Source organism: Gorilla gorilla, chromosome 3 (assembly GCF_029281585.2).
Source record: "Gorilla gorilla gorilla isolate KB3781 chromosome 3, NHGRI_mGorGor1-v2.1_pri, whole genome shotgun sequence".
Taxonomy (NCBI): Eukaryota; Metazoa; Chordata; class Mammalia; order Primates; family Hominidae; genus Gorilla; species Gorilla gorilla.
Window position 1 is genome coordinate 133,425,751 of NC_073227.2, and position 15,924 is coordinate 133,441,674.

A 15,924-nucleotide genomic window follows, 5' to 3' on the forward strand; every position below is an offset into this window, starting at 1 on the left:
TAGAGGAGAAAGACATAGGTGAGAGGAACAAAAGGATCTCAAGGACGGAGAAGAAGTACTTCTTGCTGATGCTGATGGTGTAACTACTAAGAACTGGGAGAAATAAATAAAAAAGGCCTCTTGCCTGGCCCATGATCCTCACTTTAGCTTCCAAGGAGGTGGAACTACTAAATAGAGTCCTTCCAGGTCTTCTATGGAAAAGAAGAAGTATAGACTAACACTAGGACAGACACTTGGCAATTCAGGGAGGGCACTGGAGGAGAGCAGTCCCCAGGCCCAGAAGTAGATCTGACCCCAACTCTGTGTACATTCCAACAAATACCAGGGGCTTAAAAAAAAAAAAAGAGACAGGGTCTCACTATGTTGCTCAGGCTGGTCTTGAATTCCTGGGCTTAAGTGGTCTTCCTGCTTTGCCCTCCCCAAAGCACTGGGATTACAGGCATGAGCCACTGTGCCTGGTTGACCAGTGGCTTTTTCATTGTGAATTTTGGGAAGCTGGATCTTCTCTTTGTTATCTTTATATTCCATATCTTTTCCCCACTGATAACAAAAGTATAAAAAAGAGAGAAAAAAGAATTCTTAGGGAACGTCAAAAAAGTCATGTGTTTGTTTGTAAGACAGGCAGGCATTCTGTGTTTACATTCTCAGTGAGTCAAGAAGGGAGACTACCATGGTCAGAACAATGACTTTTGGCAACAGAAAAGGACACAAAGGATTTATTGAGGAAGAGAGGCAGGAGGAAAAGGAAAGTGGACAGAAGCTGCTCTGGGATTGTGATTCTATAGATCTGGCAGGCATTCCTTTTTGCTACCCAACCCTAATAAACAATATTTTTCTCCTCATCTCTTCTGATCTCCCTGTAATTCCTTTTGGTTCCCTTTCTTACCAGACTAGTGCCTTTAATACAGGACATAGGATCAATTTTCAATAGCTAAGAATGTTGGTGCAATGGGAGTATCGTTCACATAACAGACATCCTAAAGTGGAAATATAACTATGTATTCCCTTAAAAACATGGGTAGATATGGTTAGTTACCATAGGCTAGCTGTTTTCATAAACAACACCATAATCTCAGTGATTAAACTCGCATGAGAAAAAGTTACTTGTGTCCTATGAGGTTTAATAAAAAAGGGAATAAGAAGGACTCTGCTCCACACAGTAATTCAGGGATTCAGCCTTTCCCCAGTCTTTGCTCTTCCACCTTCTAGGTTTTGTCTGCCTGTGTATTGAGCTAGCATATGAATAGAGATTACTCATGGGAGGGTTTATTAACTAGGCTTCAACGTGGCATACACTTCCACCTACATTCTACAGGTTAGAACTAAATCTCAAGGCTGCAACCAACTATAAGGGAGGATGGAAAATATAACTGTACTAGTTTCCTAGGGTTGCCATAGCAAAGCACTACAAACTGGGTGGCTTAAAATAACAGAACTGTATTCTCTCACAGTTATGAAGACTAGAAGTGCAAAACCACGGAGTCTTCAGGGCTATGTTCCTTCTGAAGGCTCTGGAGAAGGACCCTCCCCTGCCTCTTCCCAGCTTTTAGTGGTTGCTGGCAATCATTGGCATCCCTTGCCTTGTAGCTACATCACTCCAATTTCTGCCTCTGTCTTTGCATGGCCATCTTCTCTCTGTGTGTCTCTACATCTAGTTTTTTCTCCTCTTATAAGGACACCTGGTCATTGGGTTAGCCCACCCTAGTTCATTATGACCTCATCTTAACTGGGGCTTGAACATATCTTTTAGGGGGACACAGTTCAATCCACAACAGTAGTCTAGCTGTGTGTCCAAAAGGAAAAAAAATGCTTTGGTGTCCCCTATTGGATCTTTGCCAAGTTAAGATTTTCTACCATAAGTAATAGTGAGTGGGAAAGCCTTTTGAGGGCTTTAGAGAACTGAGATTTTTTAACATAGTTTCTGTGAAAAAATGTGTTTGTAACAACAGATAACTCTTGACTCACAAATGGAGATAATCTACCTGTAAGACATCAAGGCTTATACTTCAGAGAACTTTACCTCACTCAAATAATGTTATGAATTTAAATAGTATGTTAGAGTTCTTAATACTATTAACTCTCATGGTTTAATAAAATAGAATAGGCATATGAAAATTAGAATAATCACCTCTAAAACTCCATGCCTATAAAATATGCTTAACAAAAAACCAATAAAGACATCTTCATATTTCTGCCTGGGTCATTGTCATCTGACAGCGGTTTCTTTTCCTGGCATTTTCCATCTTAGTCTTTGTCCATCTTATACTTTATTAAGTGGCTGCTTTTCATTGAAGCCAGCTATGATTTAATAAAAGAACAACAGCCTTCAAATCTGATGAACTTCAGCTCTATATCTTATTAACTTTCTTACTTTGGACAAGTCACCAAACCCACTTTTTATTTCAGTTTTATCACCTGTACTGTGGTTGACACTAACCTTGTGTGGTTATGAGAATCCCGTAAAGTCACTTAGTGTTTATTGAGTATCTGTCATATGCTGGCACTCTTATAGGTACTTGAATTATATCAACGAGAACAACAAAGATCTCTGTTCTCATGGAGCTTCCATTCCAGGAGCTAAAAGGGCTTTATGAATTATAAAATGCAAATGTAAGGTATTATCATCATTGCTATTGTGCCTGCAGCAACTCCCTTTTCTCAAATATCTGTAAAAATCTTATTTAAAATTATATATAGCTCTTAGATATCAGAAAGTACATAAAGGGAAAGAAAAATCTAAGAAATAAAAAATAATATTTTAGATGTCTAATTGTAAATAAAAACTCATAGTAAGTACTGAAAATGTTTCTTTACTGTATTTAAAAATAGTTCCTAGTCCCCTATTATATGCCATGCACTGCAGTAGGCTTTATGTGGCATGCCAAGATAGGTATTAATCCTGCCCTCAAGGAGCTTAGAGTCCAGTTAGGGACATGCCCACTGGAAAATGTACATTAGGATAGGAAGTGAAGAATACTCGGCAGACAGGCACAAGGAAATTGACGGAAAGCTTTCAGAAGAGGAAAGATGACTGCCCAAACACTTATAACATCTTGACATTTTCTATAGAAAATGTCAGAGAGATATTTACCCCCGGTGTTGTAATTGATACAATACTACCGGCACCTGTTTAACTACTGGCTGGGATTTTCATTTTATACAGAATTTAGATGTTTACATCTATGTTATACTGTATAGCATTTGGGCAATACTTTGTACAGGAAGTGCATTGTATACAAGTTTAAGTAATATTTCAGAATGACACTGCTATAGCTTGAATATTTGTGTCCTCCAAAATCATGTTGAAACTTAACCCCCAATGTGATGGTGTTAGGGGATTGGGCCTTTAGGAGGTGATTAAATCACGAGGGTAGAGCCCTCGTGAATGGGATAAGTGGCTTTATAAAAGGGCTGGAGGGAACTAGGTAGGCCCTTTTTGCTTTTCTTTCCTTCTGCCATGTGAGGAGAGTGTTCAATATGCCATCTGGGAAGAAGAGACCTGGCCCTCACCAGACAGTGAGCCTGCTGGTGCCTTGATCTTGGAACTTCCCAGCCTCAGAACTGTGACAAATAAATTTCTATTATTTATAAATTACCTCGTCTCAGGTATTTTGTTATAGCAGCACCAACACACTAAGATACACAAGCAGCCAGCAGAGTATAGCAGACTGTCAAATTGAGAAGCCAAAATCTGAGAATTTACAACCATGCACTGTATGTTTGAATGTTGACAGAGGAGGCATTGTTACAAAGGCTGTCAGAACATAATCAGAAGTTACTAATTCATAAACTGTTGAAATACGAAGTATATTTGTTTTCAATTTGCATTGCAGAGGTGATGTCCAAGCAATGATTCTATTACTAATTGTGCTACCAAACACATTGATTGAAAAACATGTTCTGACTTCAACTGACAAAGAACATTAACAGCATCTCTCTCCTATAGATCCAGTTACGACAAAGGTTTTCCATTTTGCTTCTTCTTTTCGTAGTATAATAGTTTCCTCAACATTTTTGCCAAGAAGTTCCCATCTCAGGACCTTTGAACTGCTATTCTGTTTGCCTAGAATATTCTTCCTTCAGGTAATTGCTTGGCTTGGTCCCTTCATTCAGATTTCTAAAGAGCATTCCTTAGCACCTTGTGTGCTAAGCACAGTAACATGTGTCTCTCATCACTCCTTATTCTACTTTTTTTCCCCAGAGCATTTGTCACTATTATTTTTGTTTACCACCTAGTTCCACTGTTAGAATGTAAGCACTATGACTGCAAAAATGTTTTGTTTATCATGATATCCACAGTAGTTAGCGCAATGTGCCTCTAGTGCTCAGTTCCTGGCACATGATAGTCATCCAATAAATATTTATCGAGTAACTGAATGTGTCCAAGCTGAGGCTGCTCCCAGGAAAGGTCAAGAAAGGGGCATCTAATGGGACGAGGTGAGGGAATGAGTGAGGGGTTGGGAGAGCAGGTGGTTGGGGAGTAGGAAATGGCATGGGGATTTCAGTGGGGGCTCTGACCACAGTGGGAGTTGGGCTTCTGGAGGCTTCTGTAGAAGCTCTTTGGGGTTTTGTTTTAAAAAAAAGAGAACCTTTGCCTCTTTGGCCTGGCTGTGTGATCCAAGATACCACTGAAGCAATGGTGAGAGAATGGCATTGGTGGAATGGGTCTGCTGAAACAGGAGGAGGGTGGAGGGAGTGAGGGGCAGCAAAACAGAGTTGACTCTAGATGACGACGTGGAGGGGCCTTAGGGTGGTAAGGCAGAGACAAGGAGCAATCCTAACAGCAATGGGGAAAAAGGTGAATTTTTGTTGCTCTGTCTGATGGAAAGGTGAGTTCTCAACTGCTGCAGTCATTTTCATATAAATATGTTTCTTAAGGTACACTTTCAGAGTTGAAAACTGTCTATATTTGTAATAATAATAAGATTAGCAATAATAACACATTTACATAGGCACCTTCCAATTTCAAAGTGCATTTATATACACTATCTTGTTGGTTTAATCCTTACTCTATTTTTACTTCTAAGTATGCTGTATATTATACTTTACGTTCATTGTCTGGGAATAAGGGCAAGTGTTTAGAATATACATATGTGCATTTGTACAAAGTATATTAGGTTCTGGTTGCATCTACAAGTATATATATATATATATATTTTTTTTTTTTCAAGGCGGAGTCTTGCTCTGTCACCGAGGCTGGAGTGCACTGGGGGCAATCTTGGCTCACTGCAACCTTCGCCTCCCGAGTTCAAGCAATTCTCCTGCCCCAGCCTCCCCACACCTGGCTAATTTTTTTTTTTTGTATTTTTAGTAGAGGCAGGGTTTCATCACGTTGGCCAGGCTGTTGTCGAGCTCCTCACCTCGTGATCCACCTGCCTTGGCCTCCCAAAATGCTGGGATTACAGGCATGAGCCACTGCGCCCAGCCTACAAGTTAATATTTTTAAATATACAAGTATGGCCACCTTAATCAATAAGTGAATTTGGGTTTCTTGTTATAAGAACAAGCCCCATTTTTTTAAAATCAAGAATTCCAGAACTTTATAGTATACACCCCTTGAGAGGAGGGATTGTGTTTTATTCATCAGTCAATAGACACAATTAGGTTAAGAAAACTTTTGAGATAAGTTATAAAATATTGTAACTCCATTAGTTTTTTATGTTTTTATTACTGATAGTGTCTTAGATATTTAACAAGCCTTGATTAACTGCCTTTAATGTGCCATGGATTATGCTTGGTTCTGGGAAATTCAGTTCTCCCCCTACCCAGACACACACACACACACACACACACACACACACACACACACACACACTCCAGATCTAAAGCTCTTGGCCTATCAAGAAAAGATGGTTAGGTATCTGGGCAGCTGTGTAATACATTGTCACAGGTATTCTGTCAGAAGCTTACACTGGAAAGAGAAGGCACAGGAGAAGAGAGTGGTTGGGGTTATCTGGAGGTTGGAGAAGCTGTTCTCAAGGCTTTATGACAGAAGTCATTCTTTAGCGTAGTTTCAAAAGATTATATTTTAAACCAAGTGAATGACATCTGAAAAACATAGCTTTCTTATATTCACTTTAGGATATTAATAACCAATCCTTTTCCTTAAGTAGCCTCTTGACTGGCTAAATGTACCTCTTCAGGTTCAGAGACACATTCTAGAATGTTACAGTTTTCTCATTATGCATTGTATCTGTTCCGTGTTGAAGTACCTGTAGGAAGAAAATTAAGTACAGGTTTTGTGTGTAGGTTGAGAGCTGATCCTATCAAGGGTGTGTCAGAAACCAACCAGCAGAGTCCCCAAATCATTCGAGTCCCTGGCATTCTTTTTTCAAGGCTTTCTTCATTGTAACCGGTTCCTGATGGTAATTGGTTGAATCAGATTTAACAATGCAGTCAGATAAACAGTTGTGGCAGCTGCTGCCATGGCAACGTCACCGTCCTTACCCTCCCAGTGCGCGCCCCTTCCCCACCCCTCCTCCTCCTCCTGCTTTCCTCCAGTAAGTGCATACTCGCTAGTGGTCTGTACAGGCGGCACGGTTTGATGGCAGAGATATTTTCTTTCCAAACTGTTCAAAATGATGAACGAAGATGCAGCTCAGAAAAGCGACAGTGGAGAGAAGTTCAACGGCAGTAGTCAGAGGAGAAAAAGACCCAAGAAGGTAAATCGCCAGAATTAGGAATGTCTGTGTATAAATATGTATGTGTGTGCATGTGTGAGTGTGTAATATCAGCAAGGCTATGGAAACCGTGGAGCATTATGAGTAACTGTAGACGATAACAGTGCCAAGCCTTGCTTTTTAAAGAGGCAGGTGCAAACTGCTGCTTTTTGAGAATAGTAAAGGAGCCATGGCTCATAATGGATACACTGACTGGAGCATGGTGAAGTGAATAGAGATAAGGTGTGTTCCACATGTGGATTACTGAGGACCGTGGCCACTGATGGATTCTTCTGGTGTTAACTGGGTAGAGAGAGTCGTTTTATTTTTAGTGTTTAAAAGGAAGAGTGTTAAGCAACGTGGATTGTGCAGCAAAAGGCAGATTTTTGGCCAGATGCGTTTGCTCTATGATGATCCTGAGATGGCTAGACAGCAAAAGCCTTTTGGTTTCATGCTAAGTGTATTCCTCCTAAGGAGAAAAGACTGCTGTGACAGGAGAAATATCATCCCCAGCATGATATTTCTTTGGCTTGCTTAGCTCCTCTGCAGTTTTCCCAGACATTAGTGTGATAGCTCTTTCAATAATAAGAAAAACAGCTAAAGATGTTATGGGGTGGGGGCTCTTGGGCACACAAAGCAGTCTGTAGGATTTCTTACTGTGGCATACATTCCCACACCCTCGATTTTCATGGAAATGATAGCAGCGAGAAACAGTGGGAAAAGATGCAAACTATTCAGCCCCACCCAATGCCAGCACTTCTTTCTTTATGGCCTGACTCCTTCTGGTAAACTGTTGCAGCCTCACAGAGCTTCCCTGAGCCTCACCTCTGAAAGAGATGCTCTATAAATAAATTCTCCTAAAATGCATTTATTTCCTGGAGCAATAATATGGGCAGGATATTCGATATGATTGTAATGTAAATGGCTTTCAACATTAGATGGTTTTGGATTTTGAATAAGCAGATTGCAAAAATAATAAGCATGAACAAATGAATATTTTTCATTTTGCTAATGAAGTTGCATTGTGTTTCAAAATTCTAGATGTCTAGTGTACTAAATGTTTTATAATCTAAAGATTGTAAATAATTTGCAACCTCTGATATTTAAAAGATCACTGTATCAGCAAACAAGGGAGTAGTATATTTGTATGGTATCATGCAATTTGATAGAAATAAGTATGTGATGATTTTTAATCATAGCGTAGAGATAGTGATGCAATCTGATAACAGGCAAAAGGATAATTCAGGGCAAGCAGGAACATTGGTAGAATGTCCTTTTCCTTTTGTACCTAAGCATTCCAGATCCTCTAGACCTTGAGGGCATTTTTATAGAGTGTTAGATAATTGAACAACATAAAAAAAGAAAATAGAAGAGAGAGTGCGAGCAAGCAAGAGAGAGGGAAAAAGAAAGAAAAAAAAGGAATTTTTGTTTTAATTCACATTATCATTTCAAAATCCCGTATTTTCTCTCTAAAGTCCCTGTGGTGCTTTAGAAACAATATACTCAGGACTATTAAAGGGGTGGAGAATGAATCTTGAGATTTTTGAGCTCTGAATGATGATACTAACTTCACATGACCAAAGCCATTTTAAAGTCTTTGAGGAGGTAGAGACAACGAAATCATCCTATGTAATAACTATCATATCTTTAAGCTGAATTTTCTCAAATAAATTTATTTTAGGAGTAAGTCTTTTTCCAAACTTGCATCCAAAATGAAAGAGCAAGTTTTGAATGTGTGTGTTAGAGCACCATGAATATTGAGTGTTAAAAGGAGTTTCACCTAAGAGAAATTGCTTTTGAAAAAAATGCTAATTACATAATAGATTAGGGGACGCACACACATAAACACACACATACACATCCCTCAGCTTGCCTAGTCAGTCAGACATAAGTGGGTCTGAATCTCAGTTCTACCCTTTAATTTTGTGTGTTTGGAGCACATCATTTAATTTCTCATTTAATGAATCCAGGGATTCATCTGTAAAATGAGAATAATTATGTATAGAATATTTTGTGAGGATTAGAAATAATGTATATATGATTATTTGAACAGTATTTAAAACATATAGTCAATGGCAATAACTTTCAGGTGTTATTCTCTTAAATGGAATTTGTTTATTGCAATAAGCCTTTTAAGAGAAAAATCTGTTTATACTTTTGAGAGAGGCAGAAATGACAGAATCCAATATTGGTGCTTTGCAAAGGCTAGTAGTCATTTTTCAAAATGTCAAAAGTTATATGCTTTAATTGGGAACTTTTTTATCTCAAAAAATCATTGAGATTTACATAAATGTACCTTAGGTCTTTATATTATTGTTTCACATTATTTTGCACAGCAAGAAACTTACATTTTCATATTTAAACACTAGACCATTAAATGTGCCTTGATGAGGACATTAATGATAAAGAGATAAGTATCCCTAATAAGCATAAAAGCTGAGAAAGCAAAAATCGGAGTAAAGTCAATGTCACATCACTTCAATTCAGTTGTTTGTTTTTCTACTAGAGGTTTACATTGAATCTGCTGTGGGATTCTACTTAAGCATCCAGGATTACGGACCACCAAGCTCACTATGGCCTGGGTGTGGATCTATCCTACTGAATCATATTCCTTGAAATCATGCGTCTATCTCTAGTAAATACGTAACAGATGGGCTGTAATTTACTTGTTTATTCTGTACCTTCCAAAAGTACCTCTTCTGAGGGACAGAGCTAAAGGGTCTTTTGCCACCAGACCTACAATGTGAGAAAACAAGCTCAAGGAGGAGTTTATTTATGTCAAAATTTTACTGAGTGTGTTGAGAATAGAAATTCTTTGAGCTTTACTTAAGATTGTCTATTTTGGCTTCAGTAAGTGAGCTTGTCGGTGCTCTCCACTCAGAAACCACAAGGAGTACACTGGTGGTTGAACATGATGGGTTTATGACTCATTGCCGCGAGGAGGATACACATCATGGGGAACCGTGGGGGCATCTCAGTAAACAGGTGCCAGGAAGAATGCACAGGATATGGGCTTCAGTTGAGTAATTTGAAAGAGGGTTCAAGAGAGTGGTGGCTCACTCTGGGGATGGGGTACTCCCAGAAAGCAGGAACAATTCTACGATTGTGTATCCCAGTAAGTCTTATCTACAGGAGAACAGGCTAGAGCGTTACTAAAGCTATAGTTGTAAGGAGGCAGCAATCTCATTTGGCAAGAGAGGGAGATGTTTGGTATTTTGTGTCTTGGACAACGTCTTTGTTTTGTCTGTGTTCAGACATGATATGGGAGTGGTGCTGTTTTGGTTTTACTCTGTCATGGTCAGAGTGGCCTTGTCTGATGTTGATGCTTTGAGAAATTTTTTATGTTCAGTAGGAGAACACTGAGGCCTAGCTGATAGTACCAGGCCCCCTCCTGTAGGTCAGTGGCTGCCTTTCTCATTCTCCAGCTTGAACACAAAGATACCTTTGGAGAGAGAGAGAAAGACTTGTTTATTATTGGATACTCTTTAGTACCCAAAGAAAATAAATTGTAGGTAGTAATGTTGTTAAAGTAGTCATGAAAACCTTCATCTGATACTTCCAACAAAGTTTTCTTAGTTCCAAGATATTTCATACTAGCAGATATTGCCCAAGGTGCAGATTTGGGATTGATGTTCTAGTGGTGGTTCAGTGGCGAAGAGGAAATGGGGGCTATTCTAATTCTCAACTGGAATCCAGGACTAAAAAGAAGCATTGGTAGCTATGTGAAATGTATCCGTGTAAGACAGCTTTGAGCCTACTCTAAATCCCAGACAACTCTGTAAAGATTTTTATATTTTTTGAGGCAGGGTCTTATTCTGTCACCCAGGCTGGAGTACAGTGGTGTGATCATGGCTCACTGCAGCATCAACCCACCTGGCTCAAGCGATCTTCCTGCCTCAGCCTCCCTTGTAGCTGGGACTGCAGGCATGTGCCACCACAGCTGGCTATTTTTGTTTTTTTAACTTTTTGTAGAGACAGTCTCCCTAAGGAACCCAGGCTGGTCTTGAACTCCTGGTCTCAAGCAATTCTCTCTCATCCTCTCAAAATGCTGGCATTACAGGCATGAGACTATAAAACTTATTCCACGATTCCACTATTTTGACAGATTAGATTAAAATAATCCAAGACCATATTTTTGTGTGCAGCTCCACACACTTTCCAATTTTGTAGCAATAACATAGCAGTGGATTTATACTAAAAGAGGCTGTAGGAGATTTTGGTAATTTACATAATTGGAAATGGGAATGCCCAAGCATCAATCACAGGTGACAGCCATCTGAAACCACTAGGCTTGTGAGTTCTTCTAAAACAAGTACGTGAGTAAATGGTTTACTAACTGTTTTTCCCATTTAGTGGAATAATGATATGAAGATAAAAATAAAATATCAGCACCATTATTTTCAACAGAGTAGTAGGATAAAATGGCTTTATAGGATACCTTATATTTATTGAAGATGCTTTGATCTGGATCACTAAGATATTCATAAGCATTGCAAAATATTTTGAAGGTACACACACACACACACACACACACACATTTAATGGCTGTTTAGGCCACTGCCTAAATAGAGAGATGAAGGAGGAAAGTGTTGCCAGATGTGTGGTTAAAATGTTGTACCATAGAAATGTGAATGAGGTACATATTAAAAGGTTTATTTTTATAGCAGCCAAAGAAACTATGCCCTTTTTAGTGAAATCAGGTAGTAGATCCAACATTTGGGTGTCCAAATAGTATTGGAGTCAATTAATTTTGAATTTAAAGTTGATGCCTTATCTAGTTCACTGATATCTAGAAAGGCTTCCATGTATAATTTATTCTGAATAATATCCCTATTTCTTCAGTCTTTCAAATAACTTACCATTTGCCCTTTATAAAATACCAACTTATAACCCAAAATAGCATGTGTTGCCTGAAGACAGTAATTCCCCATCACTGAAGGTATTTAAAATGACCATCTGTCAGGGATGATGGAAATTTTTATTGGAAAGAAAAATACCTTATAACCTGGTATTCTGTGATTTTCTTTCAATGTCTTCCTCTCTGTTTCTATTTACTCACCTTTATGATATTAATTTTTTCGCTGATAATTTCATGTCTTAGTAATAACTAATTTATCCTTTTTAGAGCAGCATATTTCAAAGTGCTGTCTACTGACCACAAATACCAGAATTACCTGGGTTGTCTGCTAAAATAATTCACTTCTTAGGACCCACTTCAGACCTGTTGTGTATCAGAACCATTGAGGATTTTTAACAGGCTCCCAACTCTTTCTTATGCATACTCAAGTTTAGAACCATTGTCTTAGCCAGGTGCAGTGGCTCACACCTGTAACCCCAGCACTTTGGGAGGCTGAGGCAGGAGGATTGCTTGAGCTCAGGAGTTTGAGACCAGCCTAGGCAAGATAGCAAGACCCTGTATCTAAAAAAATAAATAAAAATAAAAAATTAGCCAGGCATGGTTGCACATGCCAGTAGTCCCAGCTACTGGGGACTGCTGGGGACACGCAACCCCGAAGGGTGAGGTCATAGTAAGCCATGATCTTGCCACTGCACTCCAGCCTGCATGACACAGTGAGACTGTCTAAATAAATAAATAAATGCATAAATAGATAGACAAATAAATAAATGAATGGAACAATTGCCTTAGAATGTGGTCAACAGTCATGAAGTTGAGTTATCTTAGAAAGAAGAATCTTTAATTTTGATTAGATGTATTAGTTTATTACTTGGCTCTTACAGTAACATTTGTTTAAGTCTAGATGGCAGCAGCAATGACACAAGAAAATTGAGAACAACATTTCTTTTAATCTTACTCTTATGTCTGGAATCTAGAACTGCTTTCATATGCTATCTTATTTGATCTTCAGAATAACTCTCATTGAATATTATTATCCCAGTTTCATAGATGAGAAACTGGAGACTCAGAGACTGCATACAGATGGTGCTGAAGAGACCATAGACATTTTTCCTACTGTTCAACTAATAACATATTTTGAGCCATTTCTCCTGTGGAAACCAGGTGTAAGGTAGTCTTCTGTGTCTCTTGCAAAGATTCTGTGGTTATCTTCTAAGATATCCTCCTGATTCTTCCTTCTAGTGTTGCTGCCATTTTGCATCAGTTGATCACATTTCCAAAAATGCTCACTCTTATCTATGGGAATAACATGGAAAAGTAACTTCTTTCATGGCTATCTATGATACTGTCCCAAGCAGCATTCCCAAAAGAAGGGAAACTTCTTTTGCTTCCATTATGTTTTGTGCTATGTTGTTGTAGATGTATCCATCAGTCCATGTAGACAACATGTTGGACTTTGAAAATTCACAAAAATGTAAGAAACAAAACTTAAGTAAACAGCTGCCTTCATGTGGCTTAGGCGTGTTAAATTAAGCCACCATAAAAAGTTCACCCTACTTTCACCATTTTAGCTCTAATTATTCTCTTGAGAAAATTTTGTTAGTATGATATTCTCAGTAGTTGTTCTATTAAAAGTTCTTTTCCATACACTCTTTTCTGAAGTGTTGGAGGTTTCTTTTTCCTTCTTGATAAAGTTTCTAAAGAGACATTTGATTGCACATTAAAATAGACTTGAAATTTTAATCTGTATTTGTTTCTGTCTTGTCCTGATTCAGAGCATGCTAAATTATAAATATGCTTACAGCTTTACTTCTTTCTTGCTTGTATTCTGTTCTAATTCCCGTTGGAGGCAGAAACAAAATCACTGCCTATTTTTATCTCATTGGACACTGGTCGGATACATCACAACAAATAAAGTTACCATTTCAATTTCCTTTTACTAGATAGAGCAGAGATGGGATTGCTACCAAAGGAGACAATCTTTTGATAGAAAAAGTTTAAATTTTTTATATACTCAAGACCAAATAAATATGATAGGGTATTTCTTTTTCTTTGAAATTCATGCCTACATCCCAACCCGTAGGGAGGGTCATTTTTAAAAAGCTGCAGGGAGAAGGGAAAATATGTTCTAGATAATAATATACCACAGTCTACAGGGTGAGCATCTTCTTAGTCATGAGACCTGGTTTTTATTCATGTTTTTCTGTTAACTCACAGACAACTATCATCTTCTTCCACACACTAATTTGTGTTTGTAGTCATTAAGACAAAGACCTTGATTTCTAGCATTTGCTTAATGAAATTCAGTTTCTAAGAATCAGCTTGTTTTGCTCAGTTTAATTTAGGTGTTTCTTCCGAACACATAGGAAAGTTCCCCCAATTCAACAATTGGTATTGGTTTGCTGAGTGTATAGCACTGTGTTAGGTGCTATGGCATGGCTAGGCTAAAAGCCAATGATTGATACTTACATGGAATTCATAATCTGAGCAGACATTTCTATCTAAGAAAAAAGTAATGAGCAATCTACAGAAATATTATAGGTATACTCACACATATTATAAGTAAAATATAAATATGTTGTGCAATTGCCAAAAAGAAACTCTACAGGATTCTGTAGAAGGGCAAGAGATCAGTGTAATTTTGTTAGAAGAGTAAACCCTATGAGTGGGTGAACAGTAGTACAGAGCTGTAAGTTATGGCTAATGTGTGAGTATAAAGGAAGGGGATACACAGGCATTCTGGATGCAACAGCCTCAGGCATATAATTCCAAATTACAGTAAAGATTAGGAAACTGTTGAGTGATTTGTTGCAGTGCGGAGCCATAACCATTGTGAGTGGACTCTGACATGGTTGTCCTTATGCTTTCAGCCTTAGCCAGCTGCAGGTTGCATTTTGGAATCCATCTTGTTTTGATGACTGAGCCTGTGTCCTTCTCCTATTATATATATATGTTTAATCACTCATTTTACCTATGAAAATTTGCCCCATATCTCTGTTTATAGATTATTTCTGCAATCAGTAGTAAATTCCAATAAGTAAGGCTCCAAATTAACAAGACATTCGAATCTAGTAGGGACAATTTTTGAAAGTATCTAAATATTCAGCCTTCTGCCTTTACCTGAAAGAGATGCTGGTATGGATAACCCAGGATTGCAATTATCTAGAACACTTATACAGGCACTCATAATACTTTGCATAGCAGCTAAAAACTGGTTTGTCTCTTTGGGTTATTATTTTATTGGTGATCATAATGTTATGCTAGTATAACATTACTAAGGTAGTCCACTTTGCAGGCTGACTTTGAGTTTGCTCTGGATCTTCTGTTGGATTTTCAGATCCTTGAACAAGAAATTCGAGACTTTCCCCTCCTTTCCATTTCCTGGTCTGGCCACAGGTTTCTGTGCAGTCTTCTTTGTTCATTTTAACTGGCAAACAGAGTGACTCATGACCAACCATTTCACTTCTGGCCACCTTTCACATCCTACTTACAAAATAAGCACAATTATAGCCACTGCCACTTCAAAGATCACACATAGTTAAAGAGAAAGGAATAAAGGGGTGTTTTGAAATAAAACTATAGAAACAGAGCTAAGAGTTAGGGTCTGCATCGATACTAAAAATGGGAAGAAATTAAAAAGAAATTGTGAACCATTCTAGAATGTTTCACCCAGTGCTAGTAAGTGGTACCTTTTTATAAGTATTTTAATGTTATAATATAATGGTTACTGTAGTTCTAATATTTGACAACATTCTTAATAATAAGTATTTCTATGTGGCCAATTGAGCCCAGTTTAGGTGGGAGGTATTCTAGTTTAAAAAAAATGAAAACTTAAATTCAAAACATTAGGAGAACTATATATGAGAAATTTAGTATTTTCTATGTCAAGATTTTGGTCCTCTTTTTGTATAATGTTTATCCCTAAAGAATCCCCTTTTCAGATGTTCTAAATGCTTGCCCAGAATTCAGAGGGTATGGTGGCGGGATGCCTTTCTGTCTTACTCCACAGCACTGTCTTGTAATAAGTGCAGAGGGGTGGCAATACACCCAATGGCCAATAATTTAAAATGAAAATCAGGAAGGAAAGATATTAGAATAAGTATAGATACTTTCCATTATTTTAGTAGTTTAGAGATGCCATTAGAACTGCTAGAGATATTCATACTGCTATTAAATTAATGTGAATGTCTGTCTTAGTACTTTTGGGCTGATATAACAAAATACCTTAGAGTGAGTAGTTTAAAAACAACAGAAATTTATTTCTCACAGTTCTGGAAGCTAGGAAATTGAAGATCAAGCCGTCAGCTGATTTGGTGTCTGATGAAGGCCCATTTCCTGGTTCACAGATGATGCCTTCTCTCTGTGTCCTCACATGGTGGAAAAGGCAAGGCAGCCTTCTGGGGCATCTTT

At 38.1% G+C, this 15,924-nt stretch overlaps 1 protein-coding gene across 39 annotated transcripts in view; it reads left to right on the forward strand.

Annotated features, from left to right (window-relative positions):
- Positions 1-15,924, forward strand: part of ANK2 (ankyrin 2) — a 678,765-nt gene that overhangs the window by 338,790 nt on the left and 324,051 nt on the right. For 4 of the 39 annotated variants that reach the window (XM_055385204.2, XM_055385208.2, XM_055385209.2 and 1 more), the window contains exon 1: positions 5,835-6,662. The exons of 20 other annotated variants lie outside the window; for them this stretch is intronic. In XM_055385204.2, the coding sequence (XP_055241179.2) occupies positions 6,579-6,662 (84 nt within the window). In that variant the 5' untranslated portion in view covers positions 5,835-6,578. Of the gene's footprint in view, positions 1-5,834; positions 6,663-15,924 lie in introns of those variants that run through there. 15 more of the 39 variants (XM_055385234.2, XM_055385244.2, XM_004040302.5 and 12 more) reach the window with 7 other exon arrangements.